At 38.2% G+C, this 17,689-nt stretch overlaps 2 protein-coding genes and 1 long non-coding RNA gene across 4 annotated transcripts in view; 2 read left to right on the plus strand and 1 right to left on the minus strand.

Moving 5' to 3' along the window:
* The window catches only part of LOC144650780 (uncharacterized), a 207,753-nt gene that overhangs the window by 112,021 nt on the left and 78,043 nt on the right, over nucleotides 1-17,689 (minus strand). The gene's annotated exons all lie outside the window — the stretch shown is intronic.
* LOC144650755 (bystin-like) lies at nucleotides 1,319-10,796 on the plus strand. 2 transcript variants are annotated; one of them, XR_013570183.1, is made up of 14 exons: nucleotides 1,319-1,827; nucleotides 3,751-3,972; nucleotides 4,280-4,412; nucleotides 4,917-4,968; nucleotides 5,786-5,870; nucleotides 5,954-6,051; nucleotides 6,221-6,299; nucleotides 6,716-6,781; nucleotides 7,334-7,451; nucleotides 8,405-8,495; nucleotides 8,592-8,657; nucleotides 9,432-9,504; nucleotides 9,922-10,383; nucleotides 10,607-10,796. XR_013570183.1 is itself a non-coding variant. In XM_078510504.1 (13 exons), exons 1-13 carry the CDS (start codon nucleotides 1,699-1,701, stop codon nucleotides 9,994-9,996), a joined length of 1,287 nt encoding a protein of 428 aa, XP_078366630.1. In that variant the 5' UTR covers nucleotides 1,319-1,698; the 3' UTR covers nucleotides 9,997-10,796. The 2 variants fall into 2 exon arrangements, 1 of the variants encoding a protein (XP_078366630.1); XM_078510504.1 differs by having other exon boundaries at nucleotides 9,922-10,796.
* Nucleotides 14,396-17,689, plus strand: part of LOC144650724 (uncharacterized) — a 77,639-nt gene continuing 74,345 nt past the window's right edge. The window contains exon 1 of the mRNA XM_078510463.1: nucleotides 14,396-14,592. The gene's annotated coding sequence lies outside the window, so the exon portion shown is untranslated. The remainder of the gene's footprint in view (nucleotides 14,593-17,689) is intronic.

A 17,689-nucleotide genomic window follows, 5' to 3' on the forward strand; every position in this document is an offset into this window, starting at 1 on the left:
AAACAAAAGCACTTTTTCAGTCTTTTACAATGTAAAAGCCTTAATATATGTAATCTACAACATTTCCAGTTTATTCTTGCTTTCATAATAGCGGTACAACAGCCAGACTATCGTAAGAGACATCAAAAGTCGCGTTATTTTACTTCATTTTAAAACTTTGTCCAGTCCCTCGCGTTAATTTCCTTTATTCAAAAGAAATTTTCCCTCCAATTTAATATATACTAGTTATGCAACGCTTTCGAGTGGTATACTATGGAATATCCCACGAGTCACTTGTATTTTCTCGGTATACACACGAGCCTTTAGGCGAGTGTGTATGCCAAGAAAATACAAGTGACAAGTGGGATATTCCATAGTATACCACGAGAAAGTGTTGTGTAACTATTTTATACCATGTCATAGAAAATACGCTTACTAAATTTCGTCGAGAATACAGTCGCAGCGCACTATGGGAAGGTTGGGTTGAATACCGTCGAATATACAACGGCTTTCCTGTATTCTGATTGGCTGTATTTTCTATGGCATGGTATAAAATAAGGTATGTCTATCCGAGCTTTATAAAATGGTTTCTGTACCGCTATTACCATGTATTACGCGTAGATTGCATGGCAGTACCACGACTCGTTTGTTTTCAATTCCGTGCGTACTTCCCTCCTAAGTAAAAATAATTTCATATTGAAAAAATTTAAAAAAGGCAAAAGGAGCAAAAATTCTCTCTTGTTTTTTAACTGATATGTCGTAGCGTTTTTATTAGATAAGACACTTAGTTTTGCTGTACGGTGTTTCACTGTCACGCAGCGACTTTCCGACGGCAGGAACAATGTGCAGGAGCCATTACCCGGAGCGTGCAACTTCGGTATATTTGTGCAACGGCGTTTTCACAAGTAAAGTTATTTTTAACTAAGTTTTTCCCGCGAAAATTACTGCTTCAATTCAAAGGAAGACAGCTACTACAGCTGAAATCATCGCACGCACGAATGCTGTCAGAACACCCCAAAAAAGTTTTCTTTCATGTATCCGATATGTTAACTTCCCAGATGGACGAAGTACTGTAGTAACGTATCAACAATATACTACAAAATCGCTTTTCATTGGCTATCCGAAACAAATTCGCGGGAAAAACTAATCCAAAAATAACTTAACTTGTGAAAACGCTGTTTCACAGACGAAGTATGGAAGTTGCACGCCGAAAGCTGAAATGTTGTTCTCGCAGCTCATGACCTCCCACAGGGGCAATTGCAAGGGGAGTAGATTGCATGGCTAGCCACCCCCTAGATCCTAAAATTGATTCTAAAATAAAATTAGAATATTAATTTGTCTACATCATAGTTAGTCTACATTTACGCCCCCTTTTCTATTAAAAATACCTGGGTCTTATATTTAAAAAAAAGTAAATACAATATTTGCTTACAGCAACAACTCCTCCCCTTTGAAAAATCTTGGATCCTACCCTGATCCGGCCAGATGAACTAAAGAGAAATTAAAGCAAAACTGCTCGCAATCCAGTGAGGATACTTTGGGTGCATTGCGGACCTATGTAGTTAAAATTCAATACCCATACATAAAACAGCCTCTCATAACTGAATAGGCCGCTGGTTTGTTTTCCCAATAAACCCACGTGGGATTCAAGATGGCTACCGAAGTGTTGTAATCTTTCAATTCAAACTAATCAGCTAAAAATCAAATAAGTTTGTCATCATGGGAAAAGACAAAAAGGCAAAAAAACGTTCAACCGGCTTGGCAGAAGATATTCTTGAATCAAAGACTGTGAGACCGTCAGGGAGGTCCAAGCAACGAAGAGAAAGGCAAGGAGAATCGGAAGACACGGTGAGAAAATTTTAAGTTTATTATAAATTTTGAAAAGCCCTAGCTTTGTATCAGAAAAATAAATGCGCAAATAGTATCTTGTTCCAATACACGTAATTCCCTTTGACAGGTCTTGATAATATTCCGAGATACGTGCATTAAAAGCCTGTATTCAGATATAAAGTACCACATGAAAAAGCGGTTCACTGACACCGGAAAAGAAAAAAAGATTTATGTCGTATGAGCCATAAATGCACCTACTGTATCTGTTTACGATCAGGGAAAGATTTCCGCACAGCCCCCTACATTAATTATGTATGCAACTATTTCATACTATCACTATACATAAACAGCAATCATGAAAAGAACGAATCAGTCAGAAAATTGTATGCATAATTAATGTAGGGTCCTGTGCGGAAATCTTGCCACGATCAGTCTGGATCCCTTTTTGTCTGTTTATGGGCCACAGATATGACACAGCTTAATGTCTAAGGCCTTTTTAGAACAATTTAGAAACATGCAATGTCTGGTTACTTTCAACATACTTGTAGTGAAGCTCATCTTATTTAGCTCTGACTCACAAACAACTCTCTAAAAATAACTGCAGCATCAACTCTGATCCAGCTTGCAGTACAGCAAATGATACAGTTTACATGTATCCTATTACACATTTTGATCCAGTGGTCACATTAACGAGGCAAATGTGTTATACCTACTTGTAATCGTACCTCCATACACTTCAACAGCTAACAAAAGGGCTAAAGATTAGTTATTTACATGTACATGTACTGTGCTAACAAATAAGGACATTCAGGTCAGTGACTTTATATTGCTGGTTTTCACTGTCACGCAATCAAAAAATAAATTTGAAACCATTCAACTACAGAAGCTATAAATTTCAAATATTATAGACGATAAATAGATAAACAATTTCTCCAAGTTTCAGGTCTGTGCGGTGTACCGTTTGCAAGTTATTTGCCGAACCTTTCCACGCAAATTTATAAAGCTTAGTATGGAGATGCCATACTGTGTCCTTCTGAGGGACCCAAATATTGCCGCGGTGATGGCAGAGAAACCATTTAGAACTCAAATAATATTAAAAAATGTTCTGTTTAAAAAACGAATGACATTATCGATCTGGAAATTTGCAAAAAGATATATTTTTAGTTTATCTTACGTCTAAGGACAACGAAAATTTAGTAGGCCTAGTGAATTTTGATTTCAGAATTTTATGACGTAACATGAAAACCAAGAATTACAGGAAATCAAGATGGACAGTAGAGATTGAAGATTTGAGTACTGTGAAGGAACTTAAGGCCATGTTGCATGGGGTAGTAAATTTTTTCTCAGTTAAACAAAATTGACATGTTATATCCCATCTGTTGCAAGCTGCAAATACATCAAAATTTTGAGTGGCAATATTTGTAACGAAATTAGAACTGTCCTCTACTTTTCCCAACAAATTGCTTCCTGTTGCCCGCTGCAACTTGAAATGAGCCAATCACAGTGCCTCTTTTGCCCACAGGAGATTTCAAGTTGATAATTTCCAGCAAGTGCTTTGCAAGTTGAAAAAAATGTGAACTGAGCAACCTCTGCAACTTGCAATTGTCGTCATTACTTTACAAGTTGTAAGACAACTTGCTTCATTTAACAAGGCCTTAAATGTTGAGGATTCAAGAAAATGGCTCTGTGTTTCTTTTGGACCAAAAAAATTAAACATTCAAAAATAATAACAAGATTGGTCATACCGTACATACATGTACAGCTATTAATGAGATACCTACACGTATGTTTGTATGCTGCATGTACATGTACACTGAACCAGACCCATGTCAAGGGATGAAGTGAAAAATGGCTGGAGAGGGAAACAAATTGAGCATGTAAAGAACTGATAGAACTTTCATTTAATTTATTCTTGCCATGATCTTTTTTTCCCTTCTGCAGTATGTTGAAGAAAAACTATCAAGGAAGATTCTAGAACAGGCTAGAAAACAGCAAGATGAATTGGAAGAAGAGTTTGGAGCAGCATCTGGTTCAAGAAAATCACTGAAGACAGCACAGACACGACTTGGTCCCCCTGATTTACAAGGTCTGGAGGCCGATGAGTTGGAATCTGATGAAGATGATACATCATCAGTGGCTAGTGAACAATTCTATGAAAATATTGTGAGTATAAATATCATGCTTTTTTTACTGTTCTTCAACCTTGATGCATCCACAGTCAAATCTCTCTATTAAAAAATTATGGTGGCGGTGCTAGGTTTAATTTTCAATTGATGGGAAGTTCAATGCACTCGTTAGAGATGAGAAGAGAAGGGTCTTACAAAGAACTTCTGCTCTTTCGAGAGGCAAGTTGTGTTTAATTACAAATTTGATCACCGGACAACTTGAGAGAAATGGCATTTCATTATAACCATAAATGGAAAAGATCATCACATCACATTGGAATTTACCAATCAATTATATTTTGTAGGAAGTTGATGAAGAAGATGAACAAGCCTTTGAAGCTTTCATGTCAAAAGATACACCAGCCAGGAGAACTCTTGCAGATGTGATCATGGACAAAATTCGGGACAAAAAGACAGAGATAGAGAGTCAAATGTCTGGTATGTTGTCAAAAGATTTTATCCTCTTTATACATGCAGATTCACACTCAACATTCTTTTACTACCGATTTTTTACATTTCCTTTTTTCCCTATTTTGTAGACAATAAGCCATGTCTTTCTTTTCCTAGCATGCGACGCAAAAACGTGAATGAAAATAAAATTGACCAGCGAGCAGCAAAGCCTCCATACCCTCCAACAGGGATATAGCTAAGGGAAAAATAAGCTGGCTCGTTAAAAAGCCCAGCTGGCTTTTCTGGTCTTTATATCCTTAAAATTCTTTTGTTTTTTAGTGAAGGTTTAGCTGGTCATACAGTGTAAGCTCTTCTTCAGTACGTGAAATTAGCCGGCAGCCAACTCTTAGCTAAGTCCCTGCTCCAAGTCCCCCCTCCCCTTACTTGCATTATTCTTAACTTTTCCCGTTTTCTTAACTTAATGATGTTACTTGCTTCTTCTTGGGTCTTAATTGATTTTTAATATTTTTCTTGGCATATACTTTGAAACAGAGAGATCCACAGCTCCGCAGATGGACGAAAGGCTCGTACAAGTTTTTAAAGGGTAAACATAAAATTATTTTAAATTAGGAAAATTCCGACTAAAATACATGTAATATTATGGTACTCCAAATTTATGCAAGGAACAGATGTTTAACTTATATCTGATCAATTTTCCAAGAACCTGGCACCCACCACCCAAAACAGCACAGGCTACTGTAGTGCAAGTCTCTTGCCCTCCTCCCAGGCTAAAAGGTTGTCATGTCAGGGGCGCAGCTGACAGCTGCCAGGCCAGCAGGGTGCCTTCTATACAGGGCCAGAACCTAGCTAGGACCAGCTGTCAAAAGTGACACCCTCCCCTCCCCCCAGCTTTTGAGGGCTGTCCGCCAGCTGGACACCAGCAGATAGCCCAAAACCTGGGCAAGGTCCCTGGGCAAATATCAATGGGTGTCAAAAGTCCTTGAGACAGTTGGATGAAATTAATACTAATTTAAAATTCCCGTTTTTCCACCTTTAATATGCTGCCGCTTTTGAACCACTCCCCCTCCCCCGTTTTCAATGTTGTACGCAAACGGGGCAAGTCTTGCAGATAGCAAATCCAACATTGTTTTGGGGGGAGGGGATAATATTGAAGGGGTGAGGGGTAAAATTTCTCCAAGGTACTCGAAAAGTGCCGACTGTCTCAACACTTTTGGCGCCCATTGATGGTTGACGTGTAGCCCTCTCAAGTTAAGGTTGCTGGCGAAAACCTCACGGCCAGGTTTCTGGGAATTCGCTGAGATATAAATTTAAAAAATACCAATAGTTGTGAGGTGTAATAAAACAAACAAAGTGAAGCAAAACCAAAAATAATTAAACTCTTGGTGTTTAATCTATTCTAGGGTGGGACAAATCTTGGCTAAATACCGATCTGGAAAGCTACCCAAGGCGTTCAAAGTTATTCCATCACTGACTAACTGGGAAGATGTAAGTTTACAATCAGATCAATCAATCAGAGGTCAGAATCTTGCCCTTCATGTCATTAACTTTGTCATTCTCTTTCTTTGCAGGTGTTGTATTTGACAGAACCAGACAAATGGAGTGCGGCAGCCATGTTTCAGGCAACAAGAATTTTTGTGTCAAATTTAAATGCTAAAATGGCTCAGAGGTTTGTCTGTAGGTTTTTTTATTTGCATCTCTCACAAATTGTATCTAGACTGAATAAACTTTTATTTCAAAACTAAGGCAACAAATTAAGATTAAAAGTACTTGTAGGTGGAAAATTTTAGATTACATACAAAAATATTTTTGCTAATTTTTTTGTTCCATTTTATTAGGTTCTTTAATTTAGTGTTGTTACCAAGAGTTAGAGATGACATTGCAGAGTACAAGCGACTTAACTATCATCTTTACATGGTGAGACACTTTAATATACATGTAAGGAGTTGAATAATCATTCAGTTTCAAGAGGGTTTTTTAGCATAGAGGAATGGTGGTTAGTGCGCTGGACTCTGGATCGAACGGCCCGGGTTCAAGCCCTGGCCAGGGCTATTGTATTGTGTTCTTGGGCAAGATACTTTACTCTCACAGTGCCTCTCTTCACCCTTTCTCCAAGTGTATAAATGGGTACCAGTGAATTTAATGCTGAGGGGTAACCCAGCAATGGACTAGCATATTCCATTCAGGAGGGAGTAGTAAACATTCCTCGTCGCTTCATGCTACTGAGCCGGGACAAGCTTCGGCCTGATGAGCCACTAGGCTCGTACACAGAGTTTACCTTTGAGTTTTTTATTAACACTTTTTCAAACTAATTTTGTTTTTCTGTGTTGCAGTCTTTAAAAAAGGCTCTTTTCAAACCTGCTGCCTTCTTCAAGGGGATATTACTACCTTTGTGTGAGGTACATATGTAGGATACATGTATGCCATTCATGCTAATTACTTAAGAAGCCATTGTAACAACTCCTAGGCAAGCCTTTCTAGGACATCAAATATTCATTGATGAGTCTGTTTTTATACAGCATTTAAAGCACCCCAAGAATACTATTGAGCTTTTTTGTGACATTTTATTGCATCAGCTTTGCCTACAGTTTGCTCTTTAATGTTTGAGGGATGAACAATCTTTCTTTTGCAATTCTGTTGGCCAAGGAAACAAAAAATCAATTACAAAAATTTTTTTTTTACATTTTTGAACCAACAGGATATTGAATCCCACAAACGTTCTGCTGTGTGTATTTGCAACAGCCTTTTTACATGTTTTTGTCATGTTTTTAGTTTGAACATGGTGTGGAGTAACACCAAAATTTAACTGCAATAGTATTGTATATTGCATTTTCTGTATGTATTATACAATTTTGACCTAGTCCAAACACTTAGTTTGATTACATGCAGCTTGCAACAGATTGTTTTGAATATCTGGATAATATTCAGATGTTCTTTTTTTTTTTGTACAGACTAGAACATGTACCCTTCGTGAGGCTATCATTGTTGGAAGTTTAATCTCCAAGACTAGTATACCAGTTCTCCACTCAAGTGCAGCTATGTTAAAGATTGCCGAAATGGACTATTCAGGTAATCCATGCATGCCTCATTGTGGTTTCCTGAGTAAAACATAAAAATTTTGTCAAACACAAGATACAGAAGATTTAGATTTCTCGAAACCGGCAGGGGAAATGAAACTGCTTCAAGAAATTTGGGCTAAATTACAGGGATATACTATCCACGGGAAACAAACATTGGTTCAAGAATCCAGAGTTTTGAGTAACAGAGGGTTTGAGAAAATGGAATTCTACTGTAGTTTCAGGTTTGTCAGTTGACTTAGATGTACAGTTGTTGTCTGTACTGTTTTTTTTTTTTTCTTCACAATTTTGTTCACATGAAAACACTTTTTTATAAACTACAGTTCAGTAAGCATGATAGTAGATAGTATGCGCATGCTGTGATTTGGTTAAATCACTTCCAATAATGTTTTGGAAACTTGTTCCAACTATTTTATGACTATTTATTATAAACAAAGGTAATCGTTATTTTTAATCATTATTTTTATTTTTATTTTATGGTAGTCTGGGTATTGATTGAAATTTTTTCACTTTGGCCTAGAGGAAATGTACAAGTTTTTATTTTTGCACCAGAAGAATTTGTTTTTCATCTTAGGAGGCCTTTTCTGTTGCTTTACTTACGCTGATGATGTAGTGTGACTAAATGTACCTTATTTCCACATGCCTGAAGAAAATAATACATGCAAATTCATGTTTGTCATGTGTCATTATATCTCATTAGTATTCAGCATGTGCCATTGCTCCCTTCTACTACCCAAGCTTTTGGTCTTGTCTTTAAGCCTTGATCGGACAGCATTAATTGAAATACAACTGTAGCTGTATGAGAAAGTTTAAGACAAGATTTGAAACATGTACATGTACATCATTGAAATTCTTAAATCCAAAGTCGGTCAAAGTAGGACTGACGAGAGGTACATGTAAACTTTTCAATTACTTTTTTTAAATGTCATTTATATTTTTATTCAGGTGCAAACAGTATTTTCCTACGACAATTTTTTGACAAGAAATACGCATTACCCTACAGAGTAATAGATGCTGTTGTCTATCACTTTTTACGGTAAGTCTCATCCAGATTTTTATTGAAATTTCTTGTCAGTTTGCAAACCCACATGTACATGATACTCAGTCTTAATCATTGTTGTTTTTTAATCAGATTTTTATCCGATCAGCGAACTCTCCCAGTGCTATGGCATCAAAGTTTATTGACATTTGTACAGAGGTAATAAACGTTTGTTATTACTTGTCTGAAAGTCATTTGGTTTGGTACGTGTGACCTTAAGAATTCAGGTAATGGGTCCACTAGAAATGAAGGAATTTCTCTTATAAGCTAGTCTTAAATTAAATTAAATGCAAGTCTGTTTAATAAAAAACTTTAGAAAACTATTATTATAAGATTTCCTTCACTTTGAAAGTAAGTTTGTACATAAGGGGGCCCATTACTCGAAAGCCCTGGAAACTTTTCGGGCCTGCAAACCTATTTTTAGTTATCTGTATTTTAAATACAAGGAGGTGACATGGCCTAGTGGTAGGGCGCTGGACTTGTAATCTGGAGGTCCCGGGTTCAAATCCACCTCCCTGCCACTAGATGGATTTGTCTTTGGTCGTCCCGAATTCAACTCCTCTACCCTTTGTAAATAGCCAACTGGTTAGCCTCCATTCAGTTGGGGGTTTTAACAAGTTTATGTTCGATTTGCAATATTAGTTTATTTCTTTAGTGTCCACAATTAGCACAATAGTGCTAAATACATTGACACTTTAATAAAGTGATTTATTTTTTTTATTGTATTTTAAAAACAGAGGCGTGTATAGGATTGAAACTTTGTATGAAGAAAGCCTCTTTTCATATAAAAAATATGCGAATGCGAGGTTTTACTATAGCTTTCTGGGTGCGAAATGTTTTTTTTAGACCTTCAAGAAACGGGCCCAAAGTGACATAACTTTTCAAAAGTGATATTGAAATGTTTAAATTTATGTTGCATTGCCCATGTTACAGATATAAAGAGGATGTGTCCAGTGAACAGAAAGACGCTCTGATGGAATTATGTAGAGTACATGTCCACAGCCAGGTAATAACTGTTTTACATGAAGATATCCTTAGCAAGCAATGCCCTTGCATTGGACAGGTATCATCATGTTTTTGATATGCATGCCCAGGTCGACCATTTGGTCGAAGGGCGCCATGTTGAGCGACTTCGTCGTCCTCGTACGTACGCGCCCGCGTATGGTTTCTATGAGCATGGGGCTCCACAGTAAAAGCCATTATAATAAATACTTGTCGTCTCCTTTTTGGAAGGTCATGACTTTCGTTCTATTGCTCCATTAACTTGCCGAAAAAGCACTCAATCATTATTTCTTCAATGCGGATCTTGTGCTAGCCCAATAACATCTTCATCTTGGAACAAGCTACCAGAGCCATAGAATTCCAGTAGAGATACACCCGACCCAAACGCTGCTTGTTTTAATTTTAACTTTCTTTATCACAGATTACTCCTGAAGTTCGGCGAGAGCTTACTCATTCCAAGTCAAGAGACGGAGAAGTAGAATCGATGGATGTATAAACGAAACTGATTGTCGCCTTCAGCGTTGTGTGTATTTTATTTTATTTCTGAGTGGGATAATGGCGAGTCTAGACTGACTTTTACATTGGAAATCAGCCAACTAAGTCATCTAAACTTTTACAATGCACATCGTTGTCCAAAATACAGAAATAAATACAAATAATGCAGAATCGCCATACGCTGTATGAATATCTATATGAACAAACAGCAAACTGGTATTGGTTCTTTATATGATCCATCTGAAGAGGTCGTTTTTATCAAACAACCATCGTACTTCTTCCCAGCCAGTCAGAAATGCCTCTCCTATTCATTGTGCAGAAAACCCAAGATCGGAGATTTCTTGGTATCATTAACGCTTGTGGAGAGGGTCTACATACGGGCCCAAACGTAGGACTGTCTTTCATCTCTCTCCTCCGCAGAGGCTCCTTCAGTGGGGGAAGGCTAAAAACACGAAAAATGAAAAATAGGGGGAGCGCGGGGGGCGACGGGAAAGGCAGTATCTTCCGCGTGCTTTTGTTTCGATTCTCTCCGGTCTCCGCGCGCTTATGTTTCACCTTTCCCCATTTCCCAGTCCGCCGTAAGAAACACGAATGAGGCCTCTGCGAAGGAGACAGGGCTTTCATGGTTCATGCCGGAAGGTTTCATTTCTTTGTTGAAAGTTTCCTGTGAAACAGCAGCTGGAACTGAACAAAAAATTAGAAAAAGAATTAGACAGTGTAAAGCCATAAAGCCTTACGTAGACCCTTATGTTTTATTGCTGTAGGATTTGAATATAAATAATACCATTTTACTACCATTTATTGTGACTTATTTTTACTGTATGTATAACTCTTTATCCTCTCACATACACTGGAAGGATTTGATTGAACATATCATTCCTCAGTTACCCTGGTCCGAAAGGATTTCTTCTCTTTACTAAATCAAGTTTGAGCCGCGAACCTTAATGGCTTTGACAGTCGAGACGACGTTTTGCAATAGGGAAATTAACGACATTGTGTTCGATTCGTGTTCGCAGTGAGCAGCGGGAAAGCCGGCATTAAAAGGACACTGTCACCTGTTTCACTTTAAAAACTCAAAAAGCCTACAGTAAAGACATATGAAACTACGAATAGTGGTTCAATTTTGATAAAAATCACCATGCAAGTGTACTGAAGCGATAAACAAGTGATATTATTGTGATACCATCAGGAACTTTAGGTCTCAACTTCAGTGAAAACGTCAGGCTGATTTTTGTTTTGTCCTTGTGGACTGGAAAAACACCTAAAAATAATTTTGGCTTCCTCCATCTTGATGTACTAGGTCAGTGCATTTCATGTTCGAGGTGACCTACTCGCCAATTTTAGTACTTTTTACCGAAAAGAATTAAATACCCGTGACAGTGTCCCTTAAACGAGATGAACGGCGAGAGAGCGGGAGGGTTCTCTCACCTTCCACCCCACCCCCCTCGCTACACCCATTCCCTTATTTTTCGCTCGCCGTTTTTGTGTTCTTTTTTTCATGGAAAACATGGCACACCAGTAATCGATATTTTTCTTCGCTTCCTACGAGCGGTTTTAGGGAACGCGGACGAAAAAGGGAGGCATGGACAATAAGGAGAAGAAAAAAGAGTTAGGAAAAACGACCTCGGACTCGTTGGATTCTTTAAGGCTGTGTTTTTCCTCGCGCATTCTTGTTTTGCTCCAATTCCTCCTAGTGCTTCTGAAACCTCGCCTCGCACTCCCTTACTGAATCTCGAGAGAAAAACAGACTGCAAGCTGGTCTTACTTTTAGTAAACTTATACTTTCAAGGCCTGCGAACTCCACTGATTTATAATTTAATGGTGCGTAAATACCGCAGGCGCGACTCTCTGACGTCATCGATTACAACGATTACAAGTATGACGTTCGTGACGTCACAAATTAATGTTTTTGAAACGTTTCGCAAAGCGCAGCCAAAATGGTTCTGGTCGTGTTTTGGGGCGGAGTTATAGCCGCTACGCGTCACAGCAACATCAACAATGACATTAAAGCCGCAAAGACACCGCGCGCAAAAACAATTCAATATTAAGCCGATACCGCTAGGCTGCCGCTGTAAACAATTTTTGCGTTCGATGGTAGCAGTTCGTATCCTGAACTTGTGACCTGTGGCCCCGCGGTTGTCTTGTGAACGCGCAAGCGAAAGTCGTTCTATGTGTTTTTATTACACTGCATATAACACTGAAGCACAATATGACACAGTATGGCTTAAAATAACTTTGCATTTTCAGCTGTTCAAAGCATGTTCATTAGTATCCTGTTGAATTACCTTCTATGGTTCTGATATTGAAACTAAATTTAAATTCAAATAACAGTTGTATTTTTTAAACCTTGTTACAGAAAAACATTTTGTCGTTTATACTATTACAGAAATAAATGTTAAGTTTATTAATGTTCATTTCCTGCGTTATTTCACTTACCCGGCCTTTCATCTACTCCCGGGCCACTTTTTGGCTCTTACCTTATCTTGGGTACCTATCTTGGGTCGAATGCACTCCGCTAATCTCCGATTATTACTAGTTAAAAGGTTTAAACCGAAACGAGGCTTCGTTTTTCGCGCGCTTTCAGCGGCTCCCCGCGGCTACGGCAGTTTACAGTGTTTAGATGAAGACACGGTTTGGAAAACCTTTCTTTCTGCATTTTTCAAGCGTTTTTGGAGGAAAACTTTTTCCCTACAATTTTTCAAGCATTTTTGGAGGGACATATACGCATAAAGCTGAGTATCTATTTTTCATTGTTGAAGAGCTGCACGCTGCTATTGGCGTTGCTAAAAACTATTCTAATTTTGAATAACTAGCATATTGCAGTTGATTTCCTTTAAGGTCGCGGGGGACAGCTTAGGTTCATCATTATGCATTTATTTAAAGCGTATGCACGAAGTACAACGACTGACATCGACAACTTTACGACGAGATATTTGCATAAAAATATGAGCACGCGCGCGTGATTTGATGTGTTTGCGTGTGGAATTGTTTATGTCTTTTTGAAAACGCATTGTTCTCACAATAAAAGCGTGTAATATAATTACCATAATTACCATTTGGAAACCGTGTTTTGATCGGGACACCTTCGGAAATCTCAAAGTTTGGACTTTTCCGACAATTTTGTGGCAGAGAATTCATCGCGGATATAAAACTTCATGACCTGCCACTGCAGAGAGGCAAACTAGGCATACTGTAGTGTGTCATAACAGAAGCGGAATTTTAAAAGAGCGCTTATAGAAAGAGATAGAAAGCATTAAATTCAAATTTGCGCATTTAAACCATCATAACTTGCTGGCAAACTTTAAATTAAAAAATCCGCTTCTGTTATGACACACTAGAGGTATTGACTGATCAGTTATTGACAAGATCACAGAGTGTTGTCTCCTAATCGATCCGCAAACTCTGCCACAAAATCATGTTTCTCCCAATTTGTCACTTCCGAGGCTATATCACCGCCGTCAAGTGAAATCTTCCAAGTAAAAGATGACATTTATAATATTCCATCATTTCTTTACGTCTCTGTAAAATTTGAGCTTAATCGCACCCATAACAGCCGAGAAATAAGCGTTTTAAAAGATGCAGGTCAAGCAAAATTTCGCCTAATGAATTTATTCATGCCTTAGGTATCCCCCGCGACCTTAAAGTCGAATTTCCTATTGCTGTGAGTTTATTCCGACTTTTAGCCTTACATTTTCTCGGCGGAAGAAATTCATACAGTATAAGTGACGTTATTCGAAGTGCTAAACTACGACAAAGCAAAAAGCTCTAACAAAATAAACTTATTTAAACTAAACTTGCTATAAAAACATGTTTACCCAGTCTAGCTCGAGCGAGAGGTGAAACGAGTACTCGTCGAGTAGTTCAAACAATTATTTTGTTTTAGTGTAGACCACTTTTACACTGAATAACTTCAGTGAATAGAGATAATTTAGTGTACGTTTAAATTTGTTTAAACTTTGCACACGGTAAGAAATAAAAGGTAAGTTCTAAATTTGCGTACGTGACTGAGCAACCCATTTCAGTGCACCGTTGTTAAAGTGCAGCTAACCCCCGAAACAATACTTTCAAAATTGATTGTACATGAGTTAGAGAGTTGAATGGTTAAATATTTCTTCATCTCAATGCTGCGTTTTTAAGTTATGAAGGTTTATTTTTCTAATATGTTAATGAGTATGACGTCTACCCAGGCTTTTAAGCATACTTGTTTTGCTTATATCATTATTTACTCGCCATTTAATACCAGACACCAAATTTACAATAAAAATTGTGGAAATTGCGAGTACCGTATTATGATAATGCTTTTTAAATACTGCTTGTGTGAACCAGTCAAAATCTGTATATTGAATGAAGACTGGGTAGACGTCATACTCATTAACATATTGAAAAAATAAACCTTCATAACTTAAAAACGCAGCATTGAGATGAAGAAATATTTAACCATTCAACTCTCTAACTCATGTACAATCAATTTTGAAAGTATTGTTTATCTGCGTTCCTGTTATTTTTTAGGGGGACATCGTCAGCTGGTCGTGTCATCACGTTAATGGGGAAAATGTTTACTTAACAAAGTGAACACAGGAGGCGCGGTGGCTTAACGGTTAGCGCACCGGACTCTGGATCGAAAGGTCCGGGTTTATGATCAAGCCCTGGCCGGGGTCACAGTGTCGTGTTCTTGGGCAAGACACGTTTCTCTCAAAGTGCCTCTCTCCACCCAGGTGTATCTCATCCAGGACATCCAGGGGGAGTAGAAATATTTCTAGCCGCTTAATGCAGGGTAAAAAGGACATTTGAAAGGTCTAAAAGGACGTCAATCTTGAGGATTTGCTTGCACTATTAACGCTTATCGTGCTAAGCCCGGATTTTTCCGGGTTTTGGAGGAATCGCCATTCAACCACTTGTGACGTCACTAATTTACACGTCATCACATTTTTGTGATGTGCAACGGGTGGATAGATCTTTCCAAAGGACTGTCCATCTTGAATATTGACTGCATTCCGACAGAGCTAATCGAAAAAACGTGATCCGTTTTTTGGTGTAAATTGGTGATAAAACAGGCTAGTATACCCGTACTTGATGCGCCAAAAGTAAAATATGCATGCGCCAAAGTAAAATATTGTACATTGTTACATAAAGATTTCATCAAAAACTTACTGCAGTGTCAGAAAGTGCATTTCTAGCAAAGTTTAGAGAAATTTAGCACCGTAACGCCAAAAAAAAAAAAAACAATTTAACGGTTAAAAACGTGTGATTTCAGCATATTAACACTTATGTCCAGAAATGCACGCAACGACGAAAATGACGAATTTGGCGAAATTTCGCCAAATTCGCCGTTTGACGAAATTTCGTCAAATTCGTCAAGACAGCAAAGTTATGTCATTTAACTCAACCCATGCAGTGCTGACGAATTCGACGAAAATGACGAAATTGACGAATTTGGCGAAAATGACGAAATTTCGTCAGATTCGTCAAGACAGCAAAGTTATGTCATTTAACTCAACCCATGCAGTGCTGACGAATTTGACGAAAATGACGAAATTGACGAAAATGACGAATTTGACGAAATTTCGTCAGATTCGTCAAGACAGCAAAGTTATGTCATTTAACTCAACCCATGCAGTGCTGACGAATTTGACGACATTGACGAAAATGACGAATTTGGCGAAAATGACGAAATTTCGTCAGATTCGTCAAGACAGCAAAGTTATGTCATTTAACTCAACCCATGCAGTGCTGACGAATTCGACGAAAATGACGAAATTGACGAATTTGGCGAAAATGACGAAATTTCGTCAGATTCGTCAAGACAGCAAAGTTATGTCATTTAACTCAACCCATGCAGTGCTGACGAATTTGACGAAAATGACGAAATTGACGAAAATGACGAATTTGACGAAATTTCGTCAGATTCGTCAAGACAGCAAAGTTATGTCATTTAACTCAACCCATGCAGTGCTGACGAATTTGACGAAAATGACGAAATTGACGAATTTGACGAAATTTCGTCAGATTCGTCAAGACAGCAAAGTTATGTCATTTAACTCAACCCATGCAGTGCTGACGAATTTGACGAAAATGACGAAATTGACGAAAATGATGAATTTGACGAAATTTCGTCAGATTCGTCAAGACAGCAAAGTTATGTCATTTAACTCAACCCATGCAGTGCTGACGAATTTGACGACATTGACGAAAATGACGAATTTGACGAAATTTCGTCAGATTCGTCAAGACAGCAAAGTTATGTCATTTAACTCAACCCATGCAGTGCTGACGAATTTGACGAAAATGACGAAATTGATGAAAATGACGCATATGACGAAATTTCGTCAGATTCGTCAAGACAGCAAAGTTATGTCATTTAACTCAACCCATGCAGTGCTGACGAATTTGACGAAAATGACGAATTTGACGAAATTTCGTCAGATTCGTCAAGACAGCAAAGTTATGTCACTTAACTCAACCCATGCAGTGCTGACGAATTTGACGACATTGGCGAAAGTGACAAATTTGACGAAATTATCATCAAGCCAACAAAGTTATGTCATTTAACTCAACTCATGCAGTGCTGACGCATTTAACGAAATTGACGAAAGTGACAAATTTGAAGATAATATCGTCAAGCCAGCAAAGTTATGTTATTTAAATCAACAACTGTAAAAGTACATACATACATGAATGCCTCGTTCTTTAGACATGACAGAGGTTAAAATATTGCAACAACAATTTTGTTGTGGTCTGTTATACTATTTGCAAACTGTAGCAAACTTATGAGAATCAACTCAATTATGCAGTCTTACCAACTTCATGAGATCTATGTCCCAATGAAAACAATTAACCCCATTTGGTTTAGGCATCTTTCCTATCCATGCATAATTTCCTGCTGTACTGAGTTCAGTAGACATTGATATACTGAAGTTCTATCGAAATCAGGAATGCCAGTTGCACAGGCTTGTCATGTTGACACATTGGACAAGTAAACAGCTAAAAAGAGTACATGTATGTATGCCTCGTTCTTCAAATATGATCAGGTAAACATGGAGAAGAAAGCGTTTCCTGCTGTCCTGAGCTGAGTATCATTGATATAATGTAGCTCTATGGAATTCCAGATTGTGTTTGTGATGGCTGCAGTTGACTGTACGAAGGAATCTCCCTTTTCCTTTTGTTTTACTGCCTTTAACCTTTCCAAAATAAGGCGTGTAGAACGAAGAAATCCAGTAAAGTCCAGGGCCATTTCAGTACCAGAAATCGCCAAGAAAGCGATGGTTTGCCGCCATCTTGGAATTAGAAAGCTTACATGACGCATGTTGTGTTATAGAAAAAATCCGCTGTTTATAAAGATCGTAGTCTGAGCTATCTGAGACTACAATGTGTTTCACACAGCGGTTTCCCCCACGCCATGGGTAGGTATGTCATGTAAGGTATTCGCCTCCAAGAGTTGATGATCGGCGTTGATTAAAAACATTGTCGTGTTTTCTCAAGTAAGTGAAGACTTGGTGTGGCACATTCCAAGCTTTTTGGTTTTCACACAGATTGAAACACATATACCCGTTCTTCCCAGTAACACAATTGATGTGAGCTTCATGCAGTTCAAACAACTATTAACGTGAAATGCAACTGGAAGTAACACTACATCTCATTAGAGGAAACTCGAGCTTTCACTGCTTTCTCTGTTGCGATTTCAGAGTTTCTTCATC

This window comes from Oculina patagonica, chromosome 4, assembly GCF_052425735.1.
Source record: "Oculina patagonica isolate OP01 chromosome 4, crgOcupat, whole genome shotgun sequence".
NCBI lineage: Eukaryota > Metazoa > Cnidaria > Anthozoa > Scleractinia > Oculinidae > Oculina > Oculina patagonica.